The sequence below is a fragment of the Micromys minutus genome (genome assembly GCF_963924665.1).
Source record: "Micromys minutus genome assembly, chromosome: 25".
NCBI lineage: Eukaryota > Metazoa > Chordata > Mammalia > Rodentia > Muridae > Micromys > Micromys minutus.
This window is the reverse complement of record NC_137960.1, coordinates 36,943,707-36,964,325: the sequence shown is the minus strand read 5'-3', so window position 1 is coordinate 36,964,325 and position 20,619 is coordinate 36,943,707. Positions and strand designations below refer to the sequence as shown.

At 40.8% G+C, this 20,619-nt stretch overlaps 1 protein-coding gene across 3 annotated transcripts in view; it reads left to right on the top strand.

Annotated features, from left to right (window-relative positions):
• ATG5 (autophagy related 5) overlaps positions 1–20,619 on the top strand; it is an 86,178-nt gene that overhangs the window by 11,208 nt on the left and 54,351 nt on the right. For 2 of the 3 annotated variants that reach the window (XM_080938327.1, XM_080938326.1), the window contains exons 2-5: positions 6,661–6,826; positions 8,966–9,093; positions 13,596–13,674; positions 20,298–20,460. In XM_080938327.1, coding sequence (XP_080794453.1) covers positions 6,719–6,826; positions 8,966–9,093; positions 13,596–13,674; positions 20,298–20,460 — 478 coding nt within the window. In that variant the 5' untranslated portion in view covers positions 6,661–6,718. The remainder of the gene's footprint in view (positions 1–6,660; positions 6,827–8,965; positions 9,094–13,595; positions 13,675–20,297; positions 20,461–20,619) is intronic. The other variant, XM_080938328.1, reaches the window with a different exon arrangement.

Here is a 20,619-nt window from a genome sequence, read left to right as displayed (position 1 = left end):
TGTTCTGTTCAGAAAGTTCTTCCTATCCCAGTAGTTTAAAAGTTTCGCCTTTGTGTTCTTTTAAAAGTTGCAGTGTTTCCAGTTTTAAATTAAGGTCCTTGATCTATTTTATATTGATTTTTATACAAAAGATAAAACTAATTTTATTCTGCTGCAGGTACAGCTCCAGGTGGGCCAGCACCATTTGCTGGAGAGGCAGTCCTTTTTCCAGTGTATGTTTTTGTCTCCCTTGTCAAAAATTAAGTGGATACATAGGTTTGCCATTTTATTTCTGTGTCTTCTGTTCTGTTCAATTGGTCTTCCTATCTGTTTTTATTGCTGTATCAGGCTGTCTTTATGACTATATCCCTTTAGTATAACTTGAGATTACTGTGTGTGTGTGGGGTGTGTGTGTATGTGTGCATGTGTGCACATCTGCCATGCAGTCATGTACAGGTTAGGACAGCCAGGACAGTCACCTTTCTCTTTCCACCATTTAGTTCTCAGTAATCTAACTCTAGTCATTAAACTGGGCAGCAAGTGCCTTTCCCCATAACCATAAAATTTGTTCATTTTATTTATTTAAAGTTTATTTTGCCTTTTAACATTTATTTTACTTAGGTTTTTAGTGTTTATTTGATTCTGTGTGTATTTGTGTGAATTTATGATATATTTGTAGGTGCCCCAGAAGGCCAGAACTGGGAATTAGATCTTCTGGAACTGGAATTACAGGTGCTTGTGAGCAGTCCAGACTGGGTGCTAGAAAGACCTCAGGTCTTCTGGAAGATCAGTGGGCATTCTTGAACTGCTTATCCATCTCTTCAGCCTGGACATTTATTTGAAAGATCAGCTGTTAACCCAGGGAGGAAGTTATGAGGGGCTTCCTGTTTTCAGCAAGTTAATTTAAGTGATTTGTACATTCAGAAATTTTTCTTTTGAGTATAGAATTCAAGCATGCTTGAATTTGAAGTCTGACTGTAGTACTGAATGAAATTTACATATGTATATTACTTGTTTAAAATACTTGTATATATTGAATAAAAGGGAAGGCACTGTGAAGTACCAGGGTCTTTTTTTTGAGTTGACTAGTGCCCAGTAGTTTGACATACGGCAGGTCTTTTCCCACCTCTTGCAGTTTGCTTATGTGTGGATAACCTGCATCTGACTGATCTTTCACTGTGGATTAACTGATAACAATCTCCAGGAGAGTAGGGTCAGAGAAGACAGTTGATTTAGGAAAGGAGGACTGAGTAAGGGCAAGCGGAGAGAAGACAGTCGGTCAGAAAAGAGACTGGGAGCCTGTTGAGCCACAAGAGGCTGGGCTGAGCCAGACACCATATTGTTAGGAGACAGTAGAAAGAACTGCAGAGTGACAAGAGGAGGCACAAGTGACAGCTGAGCCAGGAGGAACTGACTGAGCAGAGGCTAGAACAGCTGCTATAGTTTGGAGAGGCCAGTACTGGGAAACCTGGGAGAAGGGACAGATTAAACAGACTGTTGGGGACTGAGGGAGGAAGAGTTGGGAAACATTAAGGGGCTGGGCTGGAAACGGAGGGGCGCTGGCCAGGCATTTGTAAGATTGCAGTTTGTAAGAAAGGAGACATTAAAAGAAACATTAAAACACACACATGTTGCAGAAGTATACTTTCTATTTTGATGTGGCTTATATTACTTGAATATGTAATTAGCATCTCACACATACACACAGACATTTTTGAGATTGTGTTTTACCCAATAGTTGAATCTTGCTTCAAACTCTTGGCCTCTCTGATGTAGAAATTACAGGCATGTAGTACCATTCCTGGCTTTTACCTACCCCCCCCCCCCTTTGAGGGCATCACTATGTACCTCTGACTGTCCTGGAACTCACTATGTAGACCAGGCTGGCCTCATACTTGGAGAAGTCACCTGCCTCTGCCAGTGCCAGTGCTGGGGTTAAAGGTGTGTATCAGCGAGGCCTCCCCACACATGGCTCAACCTTTTCTTTAGGTGAAGTTTTTCTGTGTTCTTTTTTTTTTTTTAATTGGATATTCTCTGTATTTTTTTTTAATTGGATATTCTCTGTATTTAAATTTCAGATGTTATCCCCTTTACCTCAATCCCATCCCCCCGCCATTGCCTCCAAGAAGGTACTCCCTCTCCCAACCTCCCAGTCCCCTCAGCGCCTTGGCATTCTCCTAAACTGAAAAACGAGCCTTCACAAAACCAAAGGCCTCTCCTCCCATTGATGCCAGACAATGCCGTCCTCTGCTGCATATGCACCGGGAGCCATGGGTCTCCCCATGTGAACTCATTTGTTGGTGTTTTATTATAAAGTCTCTGGGAGCTGTGGTGGGTTTGGTTAGTTAATAATTTTGTTCTTCCCATGGGGTTGCAGACCCTTTCAGCTCCTTCAGTTTTTTCTCTAGCTCCTTCATTGGGGTCCATGTGTTCAGTCTGAAGGTTAGCTGCAGGCATCCTCCTCTGTCTCAGTATGGCTCTGGCAGAGCCTCTGAGGAGATATCCATATCAAGTGCCTGCCAGTAAGCACTACTCAACATCAGCAACAGTGTGTGAGTTTAGTGGCTGCATTTGGGATGGATTCCCCAGGTGAGATCTCTGGATGATCTTTTCTCCAATCCCTGCCCCTCTATTTGTCCTTATTTCTTCCCATGAGTGTTTTGTTCTCCCTTCTACGAAAGACTAAGGCACCCACCTTCTGGCCTTCCTTCTCTTTGAGCATCATAATTTCTCTGAATTATTTTTTGGGCTAGTATTCACTTATCAGTGAGTACATACCATGAGTGTTCTTTTGTGACTGGGTTACCTCACTCAGGATGATAGCTTCAGGTTCCATCCATTTGCCTAGGAATTTCATGAAGTCGTTTTTAATAGCTGAGTAGTATTCCGTTGTATAAATGTACCACAATTTCTGTATCCATTCCTCTGTTGATGGACATCTGGATTCTTTCCAGCTTCTGGCTATTAAAAATAAAGCTGCTGTGAACATGTATGTACATGTATCCTTGTTAAATGTTGGAGCTTCTTTTGGGTATATACCCAGGAGTGGATAGCTGGGTTCTCAGGTAGTACTATGTCCAATTTTCTGAGGAACTGCCAGACTGATTTCCAAAGTGGTTGTACCAGCTTGCAATCCCACCAACAGTGGAGGAGTGTTCCTCCTTCTCCACATTCTTGCCAGCATCTGCTGTCATCTGAGTTTTTAATCTTAGCCATTTTGACTGGTGTGAGGTGGAATCTCAGGGTTATTTTGATTTACGTTTCCCTGGTCACTATGGACGATGAGCATTTCTTTAGGTGCTTCTCAACCATTTGATATTACTCAGTTGAGAATTCTGTATTTAGCTTTGTACCCCATTTTTAATAAAATTATTTGATTCTCTGGAGTCTAATTTCTTGAGTTCTTTGTATATATTGGATACTAGCCCCCTATCAGATGTAGGATTTGGTAAAGATCTTTTTCCAGTCTGTTGGCTGCCATTTTGTCCTTTAGACAGTGTCCTTGGCCTTACAGAGCTTTGCAGTTTTATGAGGTTCCATTTGTTGATTCTTGCTCTTAGAGCATAAGCCATTGATTGGTGTTCTGTTCAGGAAATTTCCTCCTGTTCCTATGTGTTCTAAGCTCTTCCCCACTTTATCTTCTATTAGTTTCAGTGTACCTGGTTTTATGTGGAAGTCTTTGATCCACTTGGACTTGAGCTTTGTACAAGGAGATAGGAAAGGATTGGTTTGCATGCTGACTGCCAGTTGAACCAACACCATTTGTTGAAGAGGCTGTCCTTTTTAATTGAATGTTTTTAGCTCCTTTGTCAAAGATCAAGTGACCATAGGTATGTGGGTTCATTTCTGGGTCTTTAATTCTATTCCATTGATTTACCTCCCTGTCTCTGTACCAATACCAGGCAGTTTTTTATCATAGTTGATCTGTAATACAGCTTGAGGTCAAGGATGGTGTTTTCCCTGGAAGTTTTATTGTTGAGAATAGTTTTTTTTTTTTTTTTTTTTTTTTTTTTTGCCATCCTGTATTTTATATTCCAAATGTACTTGCAAATTGCTCTTTCTAACTCTATGAAGAATTGAGTTGGAATGTTGATGGGGATTGCATTGAATCTGTCGATTGCCTTAAGCAAGATGGCCATTTTTACAATGTTGGTCCTTCCTATTCATGATCATGGGAGATCTTTCCACCTTCTGAAGTCTTCTTCAATTTCCTTCTTCAGAGACTTGAAGTTCTTGTCATACAGATTCTTCACTTGCTTGGTTAGGGTCACAGCAGAGTATTTCAAATTGTTTGTGACTATTGTGAAGGGTGTCGATTCTTTAATTTCTTTTCCAGCCTGGTTTTCCTTTGAGTAGAGAAGGCTACTTATTTGCTGAGTTAATTTTATATTCAGCCACTTTGCTGAAGTTGTTTGTCAGCTGTAGGAGTTCTCTGGTGGAATTTTGGGATCACTTAAGTATACTATCTTTTGTATTCTTTTGTCTGAGGATGAAATATTCTATAGATGTCTGTTAAATCCATTTGGTTCATAACTTCTGTTAGTTTCATTGTGTCTCTGTTCAGTTTCTATCTCCATGATCTGTCCATTGATGAGTGGGGTGTTGACATCTCCCACTATTATTGTGTGTGGTGCAATGTATGCTTTGAGCTTTAGTAGAGTTTCTTATATGAATGTGGATGCCCTTGTATTTGGAGCATAGACGTTCAGGATTGAGAGTTCATCTAGACAGATTTTTTCTTTGATGAGTAAAAAGAGTCCTTCCTCATCTTTTTTGATGACTTTTTGTTGAAAGTCTATTTTATTCGGTACTAGAATGGCTACTCCAGCTTGTTTCTTGGGACCATTTGCTTGGAAAGTTTTTTCCCAACCTTTTACTCTGAGGTAGTGCCTGTCTTTGTTGCTGAGATGAGTTTCCTCTATGCAGCAAATTGCTGGATCCTGTTTACCTATCCAGTCTGATAGTCTGTGTCTTTTTATTGGGGAATTGAGTCCATCGATGTTAAGAGATATTAAGGAATAATGATTGTTGTTTCCTGTTATTTTTGTTGTTAGAGGGAGAATTTTGTGTGTGTGCCTTTCTTCTTTTGGTTTTGTTGCAAGAGGATTCTTTTCTTGCTTTTTCTAGGGTGTAGTTTCCTTCCTTGTGTTGGAGTTTTCCATCTCTTATCCTTTGTAGAGCTGGGTTTGTGGACAGATATTGTGTAAATTTGGTCTTGTTCTGGAATATTTTGATTTCTCCATCTTTAGTAACTGAGAGTTTTGCTGGATATAGTAACCTACACTGACACTTGTGTTCTCGTAGAGTCTGCATGACGTCTTCCCAGGATCTTCTAGCTTTCATAGTCTCTGTTGAGAAGTCTGGTGTAATTCTGATAGATCTGTCTTTTTATGTTACTTGTACTTTTTCCCTTATTGCTTTTAGTATACATTCTTTGTTTTGACTATTATGTGTCGGGAGGAATTTCTTTTCTTGTTCAATTTATTTGGAGTTCTGTAGGCCTCTTGTATGTTCATGGTCATCTCTTTCTTTAGGTTAAGGAAGTTTTTTCTATAATTTCTATTTACTCAGCCTTTTAGTGTGGAGTCTTCGCTCTTTTCTATACATATTTTCCTTAGGTTTGGTCTTCATATTGTGTCCTTGATTTCCTGAATGTTTTGGGTTAGAAGCTATTTAATTTTTACTGTTATGTCAATGTTTTCTATGCTATGTTCTGTTCCTGAGGTTCTCTCGTTCATCTCTTGTATTCTGTTGGTGGTTCTTATGTGTGTGACTCCTGACCTCTTTCCTAGGTTTTTGATTTCCAGGGTTTTCTCTCTTTGTGGGTTTTTGTTTTTTTGGTTTTGTGGGTTTTTGTTTTTTTGGTTTTTTTGTTTTTTTGTTTTTTTTTTTTTGTTTGTTTTTGTTTTTTGTTTTTTGTTTTTTGTTTTTTGTTTTTTGTTTTTTTTTTGTTTCCATTTCCGTTTTTAGATCCTGGATGGTTTTGTTCAATTCCTTCGTCTGTTTGCTTGTGTTTCTCTAAGGGCTGTACTTGTTTTTCTGTGTTGTTTTGTATTTTTTTAAGGGAGTTATTCATGTGCCTCTCAAGGCCCTCTATCATCAGCATGAGGCATGATTTTTAAGTCCATATCTTGTTTTTCTGGTGTGTTGGGACATACACTACTTGCTGTGGTGGGAGAGCTGGGTTCTGATGTTGCCAGGTTTCTGTTACTTAGATTCCTGTGCTTGTCTTTGCCATCTTATCTTTGATGTTAGTTGATCTTGTATCTGAATGGCCCTTGTCTCTCCTGTGCTGTGGGCAGTGGGCTCCGGAGGGAGATTGGTCCTGGGTGTGAGTTCTGATGGCGATGGGCCTGCTCTATCCCTGGGTGCAGATGGAGGTCTGAAGGGTACAAACCCAAGTGGTACCATGATACCTGCACCCTGGGAGTTCCCGGAGGTCTCTCCCCAGATAGTCAGTGGAGAGTGTGCTCACACATGAGCTCAGGATGGAGCGTGCTTCTGCGTCTCCGTGTGCTCAGCTCTCTCTGGGCAGGCCGCGAGTCCTGCTGGATGTATGCCGACTCTACCTGTGATCCTGGGTACAGATGGAGGCCTGGACCTGGTGTTAATTTTTTTGCCTATGAAATGTCTTCATTAATTTTGTAAGGATCTGACTAATGCTGTTTATTTTGTTTCCAGTTTGACTTTGGTTGAAGAAAGAATTTAGCCTATATGTACTGCTTTATCCACTGGAAGAATGACAGATGACAAAGATGTGCTTCGAGATGTGTGGTTTGGACGAATTCCAACTTGCTTTACTCTCTATCAGGATGAGATAACTGAAAGAGAAGCAGAACCATACTATGTAAGTGCATGCACAGGAGACATGTAACTCCGCCCACTAGACATAAAGCCTTGGAGCCTGGAGGCTGTCACTTTCCATAGTGTTCCTTCCTCCTTCCCTCCCTCCCTTCCTTTGTCTTTCTTTATTTTTTTAATTTTTGTATTCTTCCCTCATACATCCTGACTGCAGACTCCCCTCTCTCCACTCCTCCCAGTCCATCCCCTCCCCTCACCCCTCACTTGTACATACAACGTTCCATGCTGTGGGCATTTGGAGACTAGGATGATTACTTGACTGGTCACATGCTTACCATGTAAGTGTGATGACCCACGTGAAAACTGCCATGTGCCCACAGCATGGGCTCTGGGGCAGCAAAGACAGGAGGGTCCCTAGGGCCAGCTGGACAGCCAGTCCTGCCTTCCCACCAGTGAGCTCCAGATTTGGAGGCCAGTGACTTAGAACCTTGCTGCACTTTCAGAGAACCATGTTTCAGTTCTAAACACCCATGTGGCACCTCACAGCCATCTGTGACTTGGGTGCCAGGGGAGCTGACACCATCTGGTCCCTTTGGCACTAGGCTTCTTGTGCTGCACACACTTACATGCAGGCGAGACACTCATACATATAAAATCTTTAAAACAAGGAAAATAGTGATGGAAGATGACAGCTGACATTGACCTGTGCATGTATGTGCATGTATGTGCATGTATGTGCATGTATGTGCACATGCACCCGACTCGGAAAATGAATCAATACAAACGAAAGGGGCTTGAGAGACAGCAAAGCAAAGAAGTGCACATGCTGCTCTTGAACAGGACCTAGGGTCCCACTGACCACGCTGGCAGCTTACACCCCCTCTGCCCTACAAAGACACATACACATAAGTAAATAAAAACACTTATTCTCTAAGATCAATAAATCCCCTCTAAACATGCTACCCACAGCTCATACACACAGTCACTTTAGACATACTGACACTCATGCATTCTTTTTTGTATACATGTATTCATCTACATTAGAGTGGAGTCAGGCTAGCTCATGATAGAGCACAGGTTTAGAATGTCAGTACCTACCACACAGCACATTGTGGAATCATAAGCAATGTGCTTTGTTTTAGGAGGAAGCTTTTTTTTTTTTTAGTTTTGTAGTTTTGTTTATTTTATATGTATAGGTTTTTTTTTTTCTCATTTAAGTATGCTACATGATTGAGGAAGTCAGAAAAAGGCACCAGATCCTCTAGAACCGGAATTATGCACAATTGTGATCTGTCATGTGGGTGTTGGGAAGTGAACCCAGGAGCAGCCAATGTTTTTAACCCCACATTGGATTTTTAAATATTTAGATGATTCCAAGCAATTAGTTCAAGCAATTAGTCAAATATGTTTATTAATGAACTTATGAAAACATGTACAGTAATAAAACCTCTTCACATGACTCGCTTAATGTTATTTATGACTTAATGTTAAATATGACCTAATGACCTAATATATGATTATAATATGTTAAGACCTGACATGCTTAATAGAACATTGGGGTGTGGGGTATAGTAGAATGGTAGAATATTATCTTAGCATTTAGAGGAAAGGCCCTGGGTTCAATTCACAGCCTCCAAATATCCAAATGGGGAAAAAAAGTGTGTGTGTGTATGTGTTCTTGTGTGTGTGTGTGTACAATCAGTGTAGACATACCGATATGCATTCTCTTTTGTTTGTGTCTAATGTACCTTTGTCATTTATTAGCTATATTATTAAAATATTATAACTGATATTTTAATATCATTAAATATTTAAGTTCTATGTAAGAGAGGTGATAATACTCATGTGAATCATTTAATATTTATAATAAATTTTATACTGAATATCTTAATTAGTATAACATGCAATTATGTATTATATAAAGTGGTAAGGAAAATTATAGATTAGTGTCAATTATAAACATCTGTTCCCTTAGCTCTACTTAAAAGTTATAACCCAATTAGAAACATTTGCTATTTTAACCTCTAGCTTTTACTTTCTATAAAAAGCAGATCACTTGGGATTAAGTGGTCAAAATAATGCTAGGAGCACAACTGATTCCTTTACTATTAAAAGGCTTACTTAATATCTTTGTTTTGAAGCAATAATGAATAAGTAACTGTGGCTTTCCACATTTTCATTTCAGTTGCTTTTGCCAAGAGTCAGCTACTTGACATTGGTAACTGACAAAGTGAAAAAGCACTTTCAGAAGGTTCTGAGACAAGAAGATGCTAGTGAGATATGGTTTGAATATGAAGGCACACCCCTGAAATGGTGAGTTTTTTTTCTTTGTTAGGCACTAATTATATGCTAGCTTTAAGAAGGTATAGTGTCCTAGAACACTTGTGCAAAGTTCTACAAAGAAAGAAGGCTAAGCATGGCAGCTCTATCCCAGCATTCAAGAGGCTGAAGCGGGAAATTGCCAGTTTGAGGCTGTCCTGGTCCATGTATCATATAGAATACCAGGAAAGCCAGAACCATACAGCAGGCCCCTCTCTCAGAAAAACAAAAGACAGAAAAGAAGCGCCTAGTCTCACTTACAAGTGAGAGTTAAGCCATTATACAGTGCTTTATGGACCACATTCTGCCTGGTCTGCATGTTCCCAGCCCTGATTCAGTCTCTTGGGATTAAGTAGTCAGAAACCAGACATTGTGAGGCACCCCGTAGTCCCAGCACTTGGACGTGGAGGTCAGAGGATGAAGTTGGCCGTCTATGGTTACGTGAGTTTGGCCTAATCTCCATGAGACCCTGTCCTTGTCCTCAGCTCCACGCCACTCCTCCACCCCTACCCCCAACACAAACAACAGAAAGAAAACAAAGTTCTGCCTTTCCAAACAGTGCCTTTAGAGATAGGGACCCAGTGCTCAGACACCTTCCTGGGTGACATTTCTCATTTAAACCATCACAGAAAAGGGAAATCTGCCTTCTGTTTGGATGCATGGATGATTAGATGATAGATTAATGTATTTTTCTTTGTTAAAAGGATGTTTTGAATTATGTGTATGCCCGTGTGTGTGTTGGCATGTGCAAGTGAATGCAGGTGCCCGTGGAGGGCAAAGAGGGCATCAGGCACCCCGGAGCAGGGGTTACGGTTGGTTATGAGCCACTCCGTATGGATGCTGGGAACTGAAAGATCAGGATATTTTGTTTTATTAGTGTGGATGTGTGATGTCCATATAGGTCAGAAGAGAGTATTGGATCCTGTGGAACTAGAGCTACAGACGGTTTTGAGTCACCATTTCGGTGCTGGAAATCCAACCTGGGTCCTCTGCAAGAGCAACAAGTGCTTTGCACTGTTTAGCCATCTTTCCGACCCCTAGTATGTATTCTTAGCCGATGAGATTATCTCTCCAGCTCCACACCCTGGCTTCTATGCCGTTTTTAAAAGATTCTTCAAAACTCCTAAATAGGGTTTATCCATGTGCAGATAAGGTTTTGGTATTTTCTGTTATTGCGAGTTTTATTTATTGTGCTTCCAAAATATTTAAAGTAGACAAGTTAGAAAGAGAAGGCTATGGAAGGTCAAAGTACACTGGGATGCTGTATTCATGTTTCAGTTTGCATGCTGTTGGTTGCAGGAAGATGTTGACTAAGACAATATAAATGAAATTTGAAAAATACAAATAGGTTCAAATGCTTTTTCCCAATCTGGAAATGTTAAAATGAAGAGACTTTGTACAAGACTTGGGAAATAAAAGGAAACCACTTAGGCATAAATAATCTTACTGTGCAGCCGACAAGGACAACTTGGAAGGAGCAGACTTCTGGGATTTAGGTTATATTTTTTTAAGGTTATATCTCCTAGATACCACTTCAGTAATGTTTGGACCAATTTCTTTTTACTGCAGCAGAGTGATTTGGCTTAATTCCTACATCCTTTGAGAAAGCATGCTGCCTCCACCCATCACTGGATTGAACCAGGGGTCTTGGCCTCCTAGGCAATTGCTCTTCCACTGAACTTTATTCTCAGCCCTCTGGAAAGTCTTTTTCCCTCCAAGACAGGATCTCTGTTTGTATCCCAGGCTGGTGGGAGGTTCACTCTGTAATCCAGGCTTATTTATGTCAAATCACTGTTTCTCACAGTAGCCTCTGAGCTCTTGTAATAACAGGTATGCTCCAGTGCTTGTCCTGAGAGCTCATGGCCCTATGTGCTGTAACTACTGACAGTCTACTCAGTTTCCCCTAATCTAGCCTCTAATTTCCTTGTTGCTTATTTTAATTTGCCCAAATTAAAACAGAAAGCTATTTAAGAAAAGTGCACGCTGAATGTCCAGTAAGTTAGAGCACAAGCCTAGCACAGTGGCCATACTTTTGCTCCCAGTACTCAGGGGTGGAGGCTAGCAGATGTCTAGAGGTTAAGGGCAGCCTACCTTACAGTGAGTTCCAGGACAGTTAGAGCTTCAAAAAGAGAGCACGTCCGTGTTGCATAGATGGGTTCCAGGCCACAGCCTTTGTAGGCGACAAGTGCTTTATCTTTATCATGGGGCCCAGCCCCAACACTCATGCATCTGTGTTGCTAACTTTAAAAAGTTGTCTGAGAGATGGAAGTGTTGCTCTGAAAAGCCACACCTCTTGGAATGATTTATCTAGCCAGCAGAGGGCGCTCTAACACTGCATTTTAAGGAGTGAAGTGTCTTATTACCCATACTGAAGTGTCATCACTTGTATTAGATACATCAGTGTGATTACCCTAAGAAAACAGTCCTACACGCTCTGAAGACAACTTTGGCAGTAAATCATGCTAGTGGGTAAAATCAGGTTGGGTTTGTTGCTCAGTAGAAGAATACTGGCCTAGCCTATTCAAGGCCCTGGGTTTAATTCCCTACTGCCGCAGGAAGACAGAAAATGAATTAGCTCTTCAACTTTTGAGTACAAAATTCTTTTGTTTTGGTAACAGTAAGTTAAGTATGTCTCTAATGTGATTTTTAAATATTGCATAAACCATTTTCAGAACGAGGACTGTGGAAGTAGGAAGTTAAAACTGGCTTCTGAATTGAAAAACAAACAAGCAAAACCTACTGCTGACCTTGATCTCAGTAGAGTACAGTGACTGGGCAGCACATGAGAGCTCAGGATATATCCCAGCAAGATGTACAGTGTGCACTTGAGAACTCGGGATGCTCGGCACAGCTCGTAAAGAATGTGGCGATTACTCCTTAGCTCCAGCTTTTCCATTCATTTTTGTAAGGTTGTGAGTTTGGGGAATTTTTTAAATTATTTTGTAAAATGGGCCTTTTCAGGGTCGGGATAGTACTGGGCATCAGGCTCAGGCCGTTGTGACTAGGGAAATGCATTTAATTACTTGGGTTTTTGGTTGGTGTTGCCCTTGATTTACTCAATAAAAGATAACTTGTGAATCTTCAATGTGATGGTTTTTTTTTTTTTCTGGGTAAGAGGCATTTATTTCTGTGACATGACCTGGGGCAGTAGTAGTGTCTCAGTGCATGGATCACCATTTGTGTGCGTGTGTGTGTGTGTGTGTGTGTGTGTAGATTAGAGAACAACTTTTGGGAATCCGTTCTCCATCTCAGTTTAGAATCGGTAGGTTGAATTAAATAGGCAGACTTGTTTGACCCTTCCTCCTACCTCTACCTTACTTTCTTCATTCTTTTCCAGTCATTCACTCATTCGTTCGTTCATTCATTCATTCATTCATTCATTCATTCATTGAGTGCAGGGTTATACATAGCCCTGGTCGGTGTCAAACTTGCTGTGTTGCTGAGATTAACCATTGAATTCTGGATCCTGCCTCCACTTCCTGAACGCTGGGATTATAGACAAGTTCAGCCAAGCCTGGAGGAGAGGAGGGGTTGATGCTGTTTTGTAATATTCAGAATCTATATTAAAACTCTGTAACTATATTGTTGAAAGGCTGGACATTTATATACTTAGATAATATTGTCACAGACCAGAGTTTTCATATTCTTTAAGTTAATGTCTGTACACTGACAAATTTCTAAATTTTGGAAACAAAAAGCAAGGGCTGGAGAGATGGCTTTTCTAGAGCACCCTGGATAATTCTCAGCACCCCCATACTGTCTCACATAATGTCTCTATATAATTCCAGTCCCTAGAGATCTGATGTCCTCTTCTGGCCTTTGAGGACACTACATGTATGTAGTCCACAGACAAACGTGAAGATAAAACACCCATACAATGTAAAAATGAATATTTAAAAGTTGATGTAAAAAAGGAAAGAAGAAACAGAAACTGGCTTTAGTGACATGGCTCTCAAGGCAGCTGGACCCGGAGTTTAAGGCCAGCCTAAACTGCGGGAGATATCATTTCAAAACCAGGACCAAACAGTAACTGTCAAAGCCAGATGGAATTGTGCGCATTTGTAGCCCCAGTGTTTTAGGAGGTAAAGGTGGAAGGATTGGTTGCTATGTGTTTGAGGCCATGTGGTAAAGACAGTAGCAGGCCAGCCAGAGCTGCAGGATGAGCTGTCTTCCTAATGGAAACAAGACATTCTTGTGTTTAAGTCAACTCCAAAAGAGTAAGTGCCGGGATGGTAATTATCAGTGCAGTAGCCGATAAGAGTCCCTTGTGTACATTGAAACTGTCGTTGGAAATGGAAAGTATAGAAGAAAAGCACCTGGCAGGTGGATGGAGCGTGTGTGTTGCCTGTCATTAGCTGCGTGCGCAGTTACCTTTCTTTGATTAGCCAGTAACGCCTGTGTCAGTGCGTGACAAGATGTGTTGGAAAGTGGTTTGGGGTTTTCGTTACAAATTTATGTATTTTTTTCTCTCTTTAAGATATTCCTTTCATTTTTAGGCATTATCCAATTGGTTTACTATTTGATCTTCTTGCATCAAGTTCAGCTCTTCCTTGGAACATCACAGTACATTTCAAGGTATAGTTTAAACAGCCATTCCTTTTTATGTGTGGTTCTTATTTCTCCTTTTTTGTTTGTTTTTAAGACATGGTCTCACTTTGTAGCCCATGCTGGCCAGAAATTTACTGTGTGGTTTAGGTTGGCCCCAGACTCAAGTTGATTGTCCTGCTTAGTCAGACCTTTGTGCTGGGAGGGCAGGCCTGTGTATCATCACTAGCTGCATGTTTAGGGTGGTCTCCCTTCTAACTTCCCACGGCCCTTCTTTCTGCCCTAAAATATTCTCCAATTTCTTCCCCATTTTTGAGAAAACTAACATATAAACATCTTTTCTTTTTTAGAGCTGAGTAATCTATAGTTTAGGCTTAGAACAGGTTGTTGTATTTGACCTATAAGTAGTAGTTATATTACAGAACAGTCAAGTTCCCGGGTGTAGATGTGGGCATGAGAAGAGAGATCGGGATGACTGGAACTGTTGAAGTTCCAGAGCTACTTCGATAGAAGTCTTTTTTTGAGTCTCTGTTTTGAGACACGATTCCTTGTAGTTTTGAAACCAGGTAAATTTATTGTTGTATAAATTTGTCTTAATAATTGAAAAGTCATAGTGACACACTGAGTGGCTCTGGTGGCAGGAGGCAGAGGTACAAAGGTTCTTGGTTCAAGCTCCGCTTAGGCCTGGGCTGCAAAAGGAGTTTGAGTCCAACCTTGACTACATAATGAAATCCATCTTATGTAGCAAAACTAAAGAAAACAAAAAACCCATATGGTCTCTTCCTCTACTTGTGCTGCACCCTCCTACTCTCATGGCAAACATTGTACGATTCTGAAGTACATCTTGAGTTATCACTAGCATGAGGCTCTCAAATGGCAGTGGGTAGTGGAGAGGCATCCAGGAAGGAGTATGAGAAAGTCACCATGTAAGGGCTGCATCCTCAGTCAGCTCCTGAAGACCGCTGGCCTGTGTGTCTCATGATGCTTTTCCTTCGTACTTTAGTTTGTTGGCCATATATTATTTCCCTGCACATGTTAATTGCTTTGCAAAGTAGTGTGCTGCTATATTTTAGTTTATCCCACAGCTGCAGAGGTGGAGCCACCATCCTAATAATGTGCATGAGTTTCAGCAGCCATGGAGTGTGCAGTGGGCAGCTTACAGTGGTATGAAAATAAAACTACTTCCAACAGATATAAAGCATCAATATTGCCTAACAAGCCTTTCCTGTTAGGTTTAGACGTAAAGACTAATTCTAGTAGTTGATTAAAGGTTAACAGTTTATTATAGTAATAATCTGCGAAGTTCATAGCCACCACACTTCAGTGCACACTTCCTGGTAAACCTGGGCTGCGGATTTCAGTGCAGTCATTAGTAGAGCAGCCTTGTAAGATGGGCCTGACTTTTATAGCAAGTGTGATGTGATCCATTAAAATAGGCCCATTTCGTTTTTCTTTTTAATTTTTAAAATTTTATTTGTGTGTGTGTGTGTGTGTGTAGGTGCAGGTCAGAAGAGGGTGTGGGTCTCCCTTAGAACTAGAGTTGTAGGAAGGAGTCTGTGAGCTGTCTGGTATGGTTAGTCTGTCTGCTCTCTGGTCCTCTAACAGCCCTAAGTGCCCCTACCCACTGAGCCGCCAGGTTAGTTTCTATCTCATCAAGGTGACCTGAGCTGTCCAACATGATGGAAGCATTTGGCATGCGTGGCGTGTGGTATCACTCTTCACAGCCATCAGATGACTTTCTGTTGCTGATTTTATTTCGCTGTTTCCTTTCCATCCAGTGTGTTTTTGTAAGTTTTACATTGACTCCATGGGCACCTACCTCAGTGGCTTCTCCCCAGCCATACAGTCACTGCAGGTACAACCCACATGTCTCTGCAGTCCCTAGTATAGGGGCCTCCATCTTCTTTCTTCCCTCCATCCCCAGCTGCCTGTTCCCATGGGTTTTTCAGCAGCAGAAAGAAAAGCTTCAGTGGTGTGCCCTGGGAGATCCTGCTGTGCACTATTAATACAAAGACACTCAGACAGTAAAGACACTTCACAGTCTGTTTTAGAGGCTGAATAACTGACCCTAATATTATTAAAGAAATTGAAAGTAAATTGCTCAATATCTTTTATGGACATGGTATAAAAGTCTTCAATAAAAATTAGCAAATTGAAGCCAGCAGTACCTAGAAAAGAACAATACATACATTGCTGAGTTTATCTCATGAATACAGGATTGATTCAACACTCAATCATCAATCAGTGTAATTTATTACATTGGCAAAATAAAGTAGAAAAACACACAACAAAATCAATTGGCATATATATATGCAGAGTTCAGTAACCAATGCCATGAAAAGCCTTAGCAAGCTTTTATACACAGACACACATACACACATATTAAATAATTCTTTTAAATTAAAAAGAAAAATGAATAAAAGACAGTTTACTCAGTTTGACCAATGGCATAGCAAACATATTTCTAAATGGTGTTTTTAAAAAATGGTTTTTAGAGCTGGAGAGATGGCTCAGTAGTTAACAGCACTGACTGTTCTTCCAGAGGTCCTGAGTTCAATTCCCAGCAACAACATGGTGGCTCACAACCATCTGTAATGGGATCTGATGCCCTTTTCTGGTGTGTCTGAAGACAGCATACTCACATACACTAAATAAATACATAAATTAAAAAGAAAAAGAGTTTTAGACTTACTCTATATGCCTGAATGAATGTGTGTGCTTGCTACCTGTAGAGGTCAGAAGAGGAGTCTGATCTTTCGGAACTAGACTTGCAGATGGTTATGAGCATCGATTTGGATTCTGGAACCCAGCCTGGGACCTCTGCAAGAGCAGCAAATGCCCTTGACCACTGAGACATCTCTCCAGACCCCTACATGATGGATTGTAATCAAGACAAGGATAGCTGACCCTGCCATTTTTATAAGCAGTTCTGCTATCATCCAGCATGTTTTCCTTAAAGCAAAGCAAAGCAGACAAACCACTGCTCTTTAAGATTGTGCAGAGCCTTTCCACAGCATAGTTTCACTCATGTAAGTGGCCAGGAGGTGTGTAAGTGCTGCAGTAAGGAAGGCGTATCATGTTGAAAATGACTAAGTGTGCTCTGGAGATGGATGCTTGAGCATGTCATGTGAAGCTGTGGGAGGGTTACTTGGAACCAGAAGTTGTGATGGCTGATGTTTGTGTGGTTGCCGAAATGAGGTATTTCTAGCGTGGAGGCTCCAGACATTGTACATTTCTACTCAGATCTGTATAGCTGGGTACAGAATGTGGTGTGCACCTGCTGTTTCTCGTGGACAATATTTGCATAAGTACACACAGAAGTCACTTTATGCTCATCCTCTTACCTCGTGTGTCAGTTGCTTTGGAACAAATGCAAACGATTTGAACAGAAAGTTTGCAAAACCAATGGATTACCAATAAATACTTGAAAGGTGCCTATCGTCTTTAGTCATCAGGGAAATGTAAATGAAAACCAGAGAGAGAGATTACTTTACACATCCTAGGATGACTAATGAAGAAGGCTGATGATACCTTTAACATTGCACCCAGAGCTGGGAAGGATGCTGGTGAGAGCCTAACACTGTCCTGTCACTGCAGGAAAATAGTTCAGTAGTTCTTAAGTACCATCAAACATACATCAGATCTGAGTGGCCAACATGGCTGCTTGTAGCTGTGTATTCTGAAAGATGAAAAGATGTCTACTAGGTCACTTGCATATTACTGTTCACAGCAGCCTTATTAACCAAGTAAAAATTGGAAATGATCATGCTAGTAATAGGGTTGCAAGATTAAACACAGAAGTCATTCACTGACACCTTAGTAACAGAAAGGAATCGGTTTCTGATGTGTGCAGTCAGTCACATGTGTAAATCTCAAGAGCATGCTGAGGCAGTGCCACTGTTTCCATGTGATTTTATTTGTGAGATGTTACTACAGGTAAAACTGGTACAACAGATCATGTCAGTGATTGTTGGAGGAAGGAAGGGGGAGCCTACTGCTCAGGACACAAGGTGACTTGTAGTAAACTTGGGTGGAGCTTGAGCAGGATGGTAGTTACAGTGAACGTTTGGTGAAGAATGAGGGCTTGTGGTTGTTTATCTGTTGTAATGTTCTCTATCTTGTTTGGTTGATAGTTATTCAAAATTCATTTCACTAAAACTTCCCATGTTCCGTTGTATATGAATCATATCTCAATAATCTGACTTATTTAATAAAGATTACTGAAAAGTCAGGTCATTATCTCTGGTTTATAGACTATAGGAGTTCTGTTGCCTGTGCGTATGTTAACAGGCATTATCGTTCTGGTCAGTATTCCTACTGCAGAGTTCAGTGTAGAGCAATTTGGTGAGTGAAAGGGAAAGTGTCCTGGATGGTGTGCCATAGAGGCTGAACCTAAAGCTGATGGTTTGGCAGATGTCTAAGTGGATAGACAAGGAGAAAAGAATGTTCATATGGTTGGTGCAGTGTGTGTGTGGGGGGGGGTGTATGTGTGTAATAGGGTGGGGAGGTATAGGACAGGATAGCAGGCCCTCAAGTAATTTAGAATCTTGATGGCTTTGGTTATATCCTAAAAAGATCTTACTTAGTTTTTGGAAGGTCACTATGACTCTTAGTTCAAAACCCTTGTTAGTTTAAACTGTTGATTTATTGGAGCCTAGAGTCACCAAAGAGGGGTCTCAGTTGAAGGATTCCCAGATCAGAATGGGCTGTGCACAGTATGTTGGGGATTACCTTGATTGTTAGCTGACATAGATAAGCCTCCCAGTTAGAGAGCTAGCACACAGCTAAGAGGCCTGTGTGAGTTTGTGGTGATGGATGAGAAGAGTTGTAGCCAGAGAGAAGGTAAGTTTGGAGTGTGTGTGGCTTTAGATGGCTGTTTTCATGGGAAGAATGGTATGTGGAATGCTACTGAGAGGAAAGAATGAGCAAAGCTACTCTGTGGGAGAATCCAAGGATTGGACAAATGGGACTAGGAAACAGGAAAGAAAATACTGTCCTATAGATTGTAGCAAGTAGTGATGGTTGGTTAAAGCTAAGCTTGTAGGTTACACCTCGGTAAAATTCGAATCTTGAAAAAAATGAGAAACAACACGACTTGGTGTCTGGTACGCATTGGTTCATTCACCTGCTTCTCTTTCTCTTCTTTTGTATTTTAAGACAGAGTTTTATAACTTTGGCCCCCAAACTGCAAAACTTTGAATTCATGGTCCTTAAATGTTGACATTACAGGCATGTGTCACCATGTCACCATTTAACTTCTGTCAGCCTTTGGGTTGTGGATGGGGAGGCACAGAAGGACGTGGGTTATACGTTTGCATAGCCCACGCTGGCCTCGAATTTGCATCCCTCTTGCTGCTACCTCCTGAGCCTAGATGGAATTGCTTTTCCCAATATCTTCTTTCTTCTCTTGAAAAATAATACATTAGAAGAAATACTTGGGAAAAAATGCCCATTCCCTTCAACCCTTTTATGTACACTGACGTAATCTTGGGAAATTTTGGGGGGAAGTTGGTTTTTTGTTTGTTTGTTTTTTAGGATTTTTATTAAAGTAATCTTATGAACTATGACTTTATATTTTTAATTTTGAAGGCTGTATCTACTACTAGAGGTGATGGTAATCCAGCAGTGAGAGCTCATGTTTAATAAGATACTTGAGTTTTTACATAAGACAGGAAAGGGTATTGCTTAGTTGTTTTAACAAAGTAGTCTTAATCTTGTGGTATTGCTAATAGATTGAATTTTTTCACTTACTTGTAAATAGTGCTTGGATTTAATGCTGTTCAGTTATTTATAACCCTTCTAGATACATTGAATATTCTAATTAACGCAGTTATAATCTCTAGAATTTAGCTCAGTGGTAGAACACAGAAAGTTCTGGCTTTGGTCCTTAGAATGTGGTAGAGAGTGTCTGTGCAAAGTCATAAAAAGGCACCCCTCCTCAGATGAACTGACTTCTAAAGGGCGTCTTCCTGAGTATCCTGTAAAAGTGAAATTAAATTAGTTTGCTACGCTTTCACTTTGGAAGACAGATGAGCGTAAACATGGCAGCACACTCTGTCTGTGAGCGTCTGTTTGGATCGGGAAGACAAGCGTGTGTACACAACGGCTCGTGCACATTAGGAAAGACTGAAGTGTAATGAATCAAGGGTCTGTTTGTAATTCCACTGTGATCTTTTCCTCTCACTTGGGTCACACTGCGGTCCATCAGTCAGCTGCATCGGTATAAGCGGCTCAGCTCTCTTTGTACTCTTGCCCCGCCTTGTTTCTTGAGTTCTTATCATTGAGGACTTTCGGGCCTCCTTGATTGAGTTGGGGCTTCTGTTGAAGGTCGGCAGAGGAATATCAGTACTTTGTACATACCTCTCTGCCTCCAAAAGCCACACATTTGTGATAGCTGGTGTCCGTTGTAGGTGTCATACATGTGATATGCTTAGGAACATACAAAGATAATCTCACAGATGAGAATTATTGGGAACAGTACAGAGTGAGTCAAATAGGCAATACTTACTAAGTTACTTTTTAACATATTTGTAGCTATCATGATAATGAAATATGACATGCTGTGAACACTGTGAGTGGGAAAATATAGTTCTCCTGAGAAGCTAATTTATGTCTGCACACTTCTTTTGTGTGTGTGTGCTTCCCTTTGATAGAGTTTTCCAGAAAAGGACCTTCTACACTGTCCATCCAAGGATGCGGTTGAGGCTCACTTTATGTCGTGTATGAAAGAAGCCGATGCTTTAAAGCATAAAAGTCAAGTGATCAACGAAATGCAGAAGAAAGACCACAAGCAGCTCTGGATGGGACTGCAGAATGGTAACGACACAGCCTGAGTCCGTGTTAGAGAGTGCACCGTATCTATGCATTTCAAATCTCTTCCATCTCAGCTTGCCAGTGCTGCTGTGTTCCTGACTCTCACAGGCTGATTCTCCCACTTAGCTTATGATTTGAGACAGCATAAACCTTTTTGTTTAG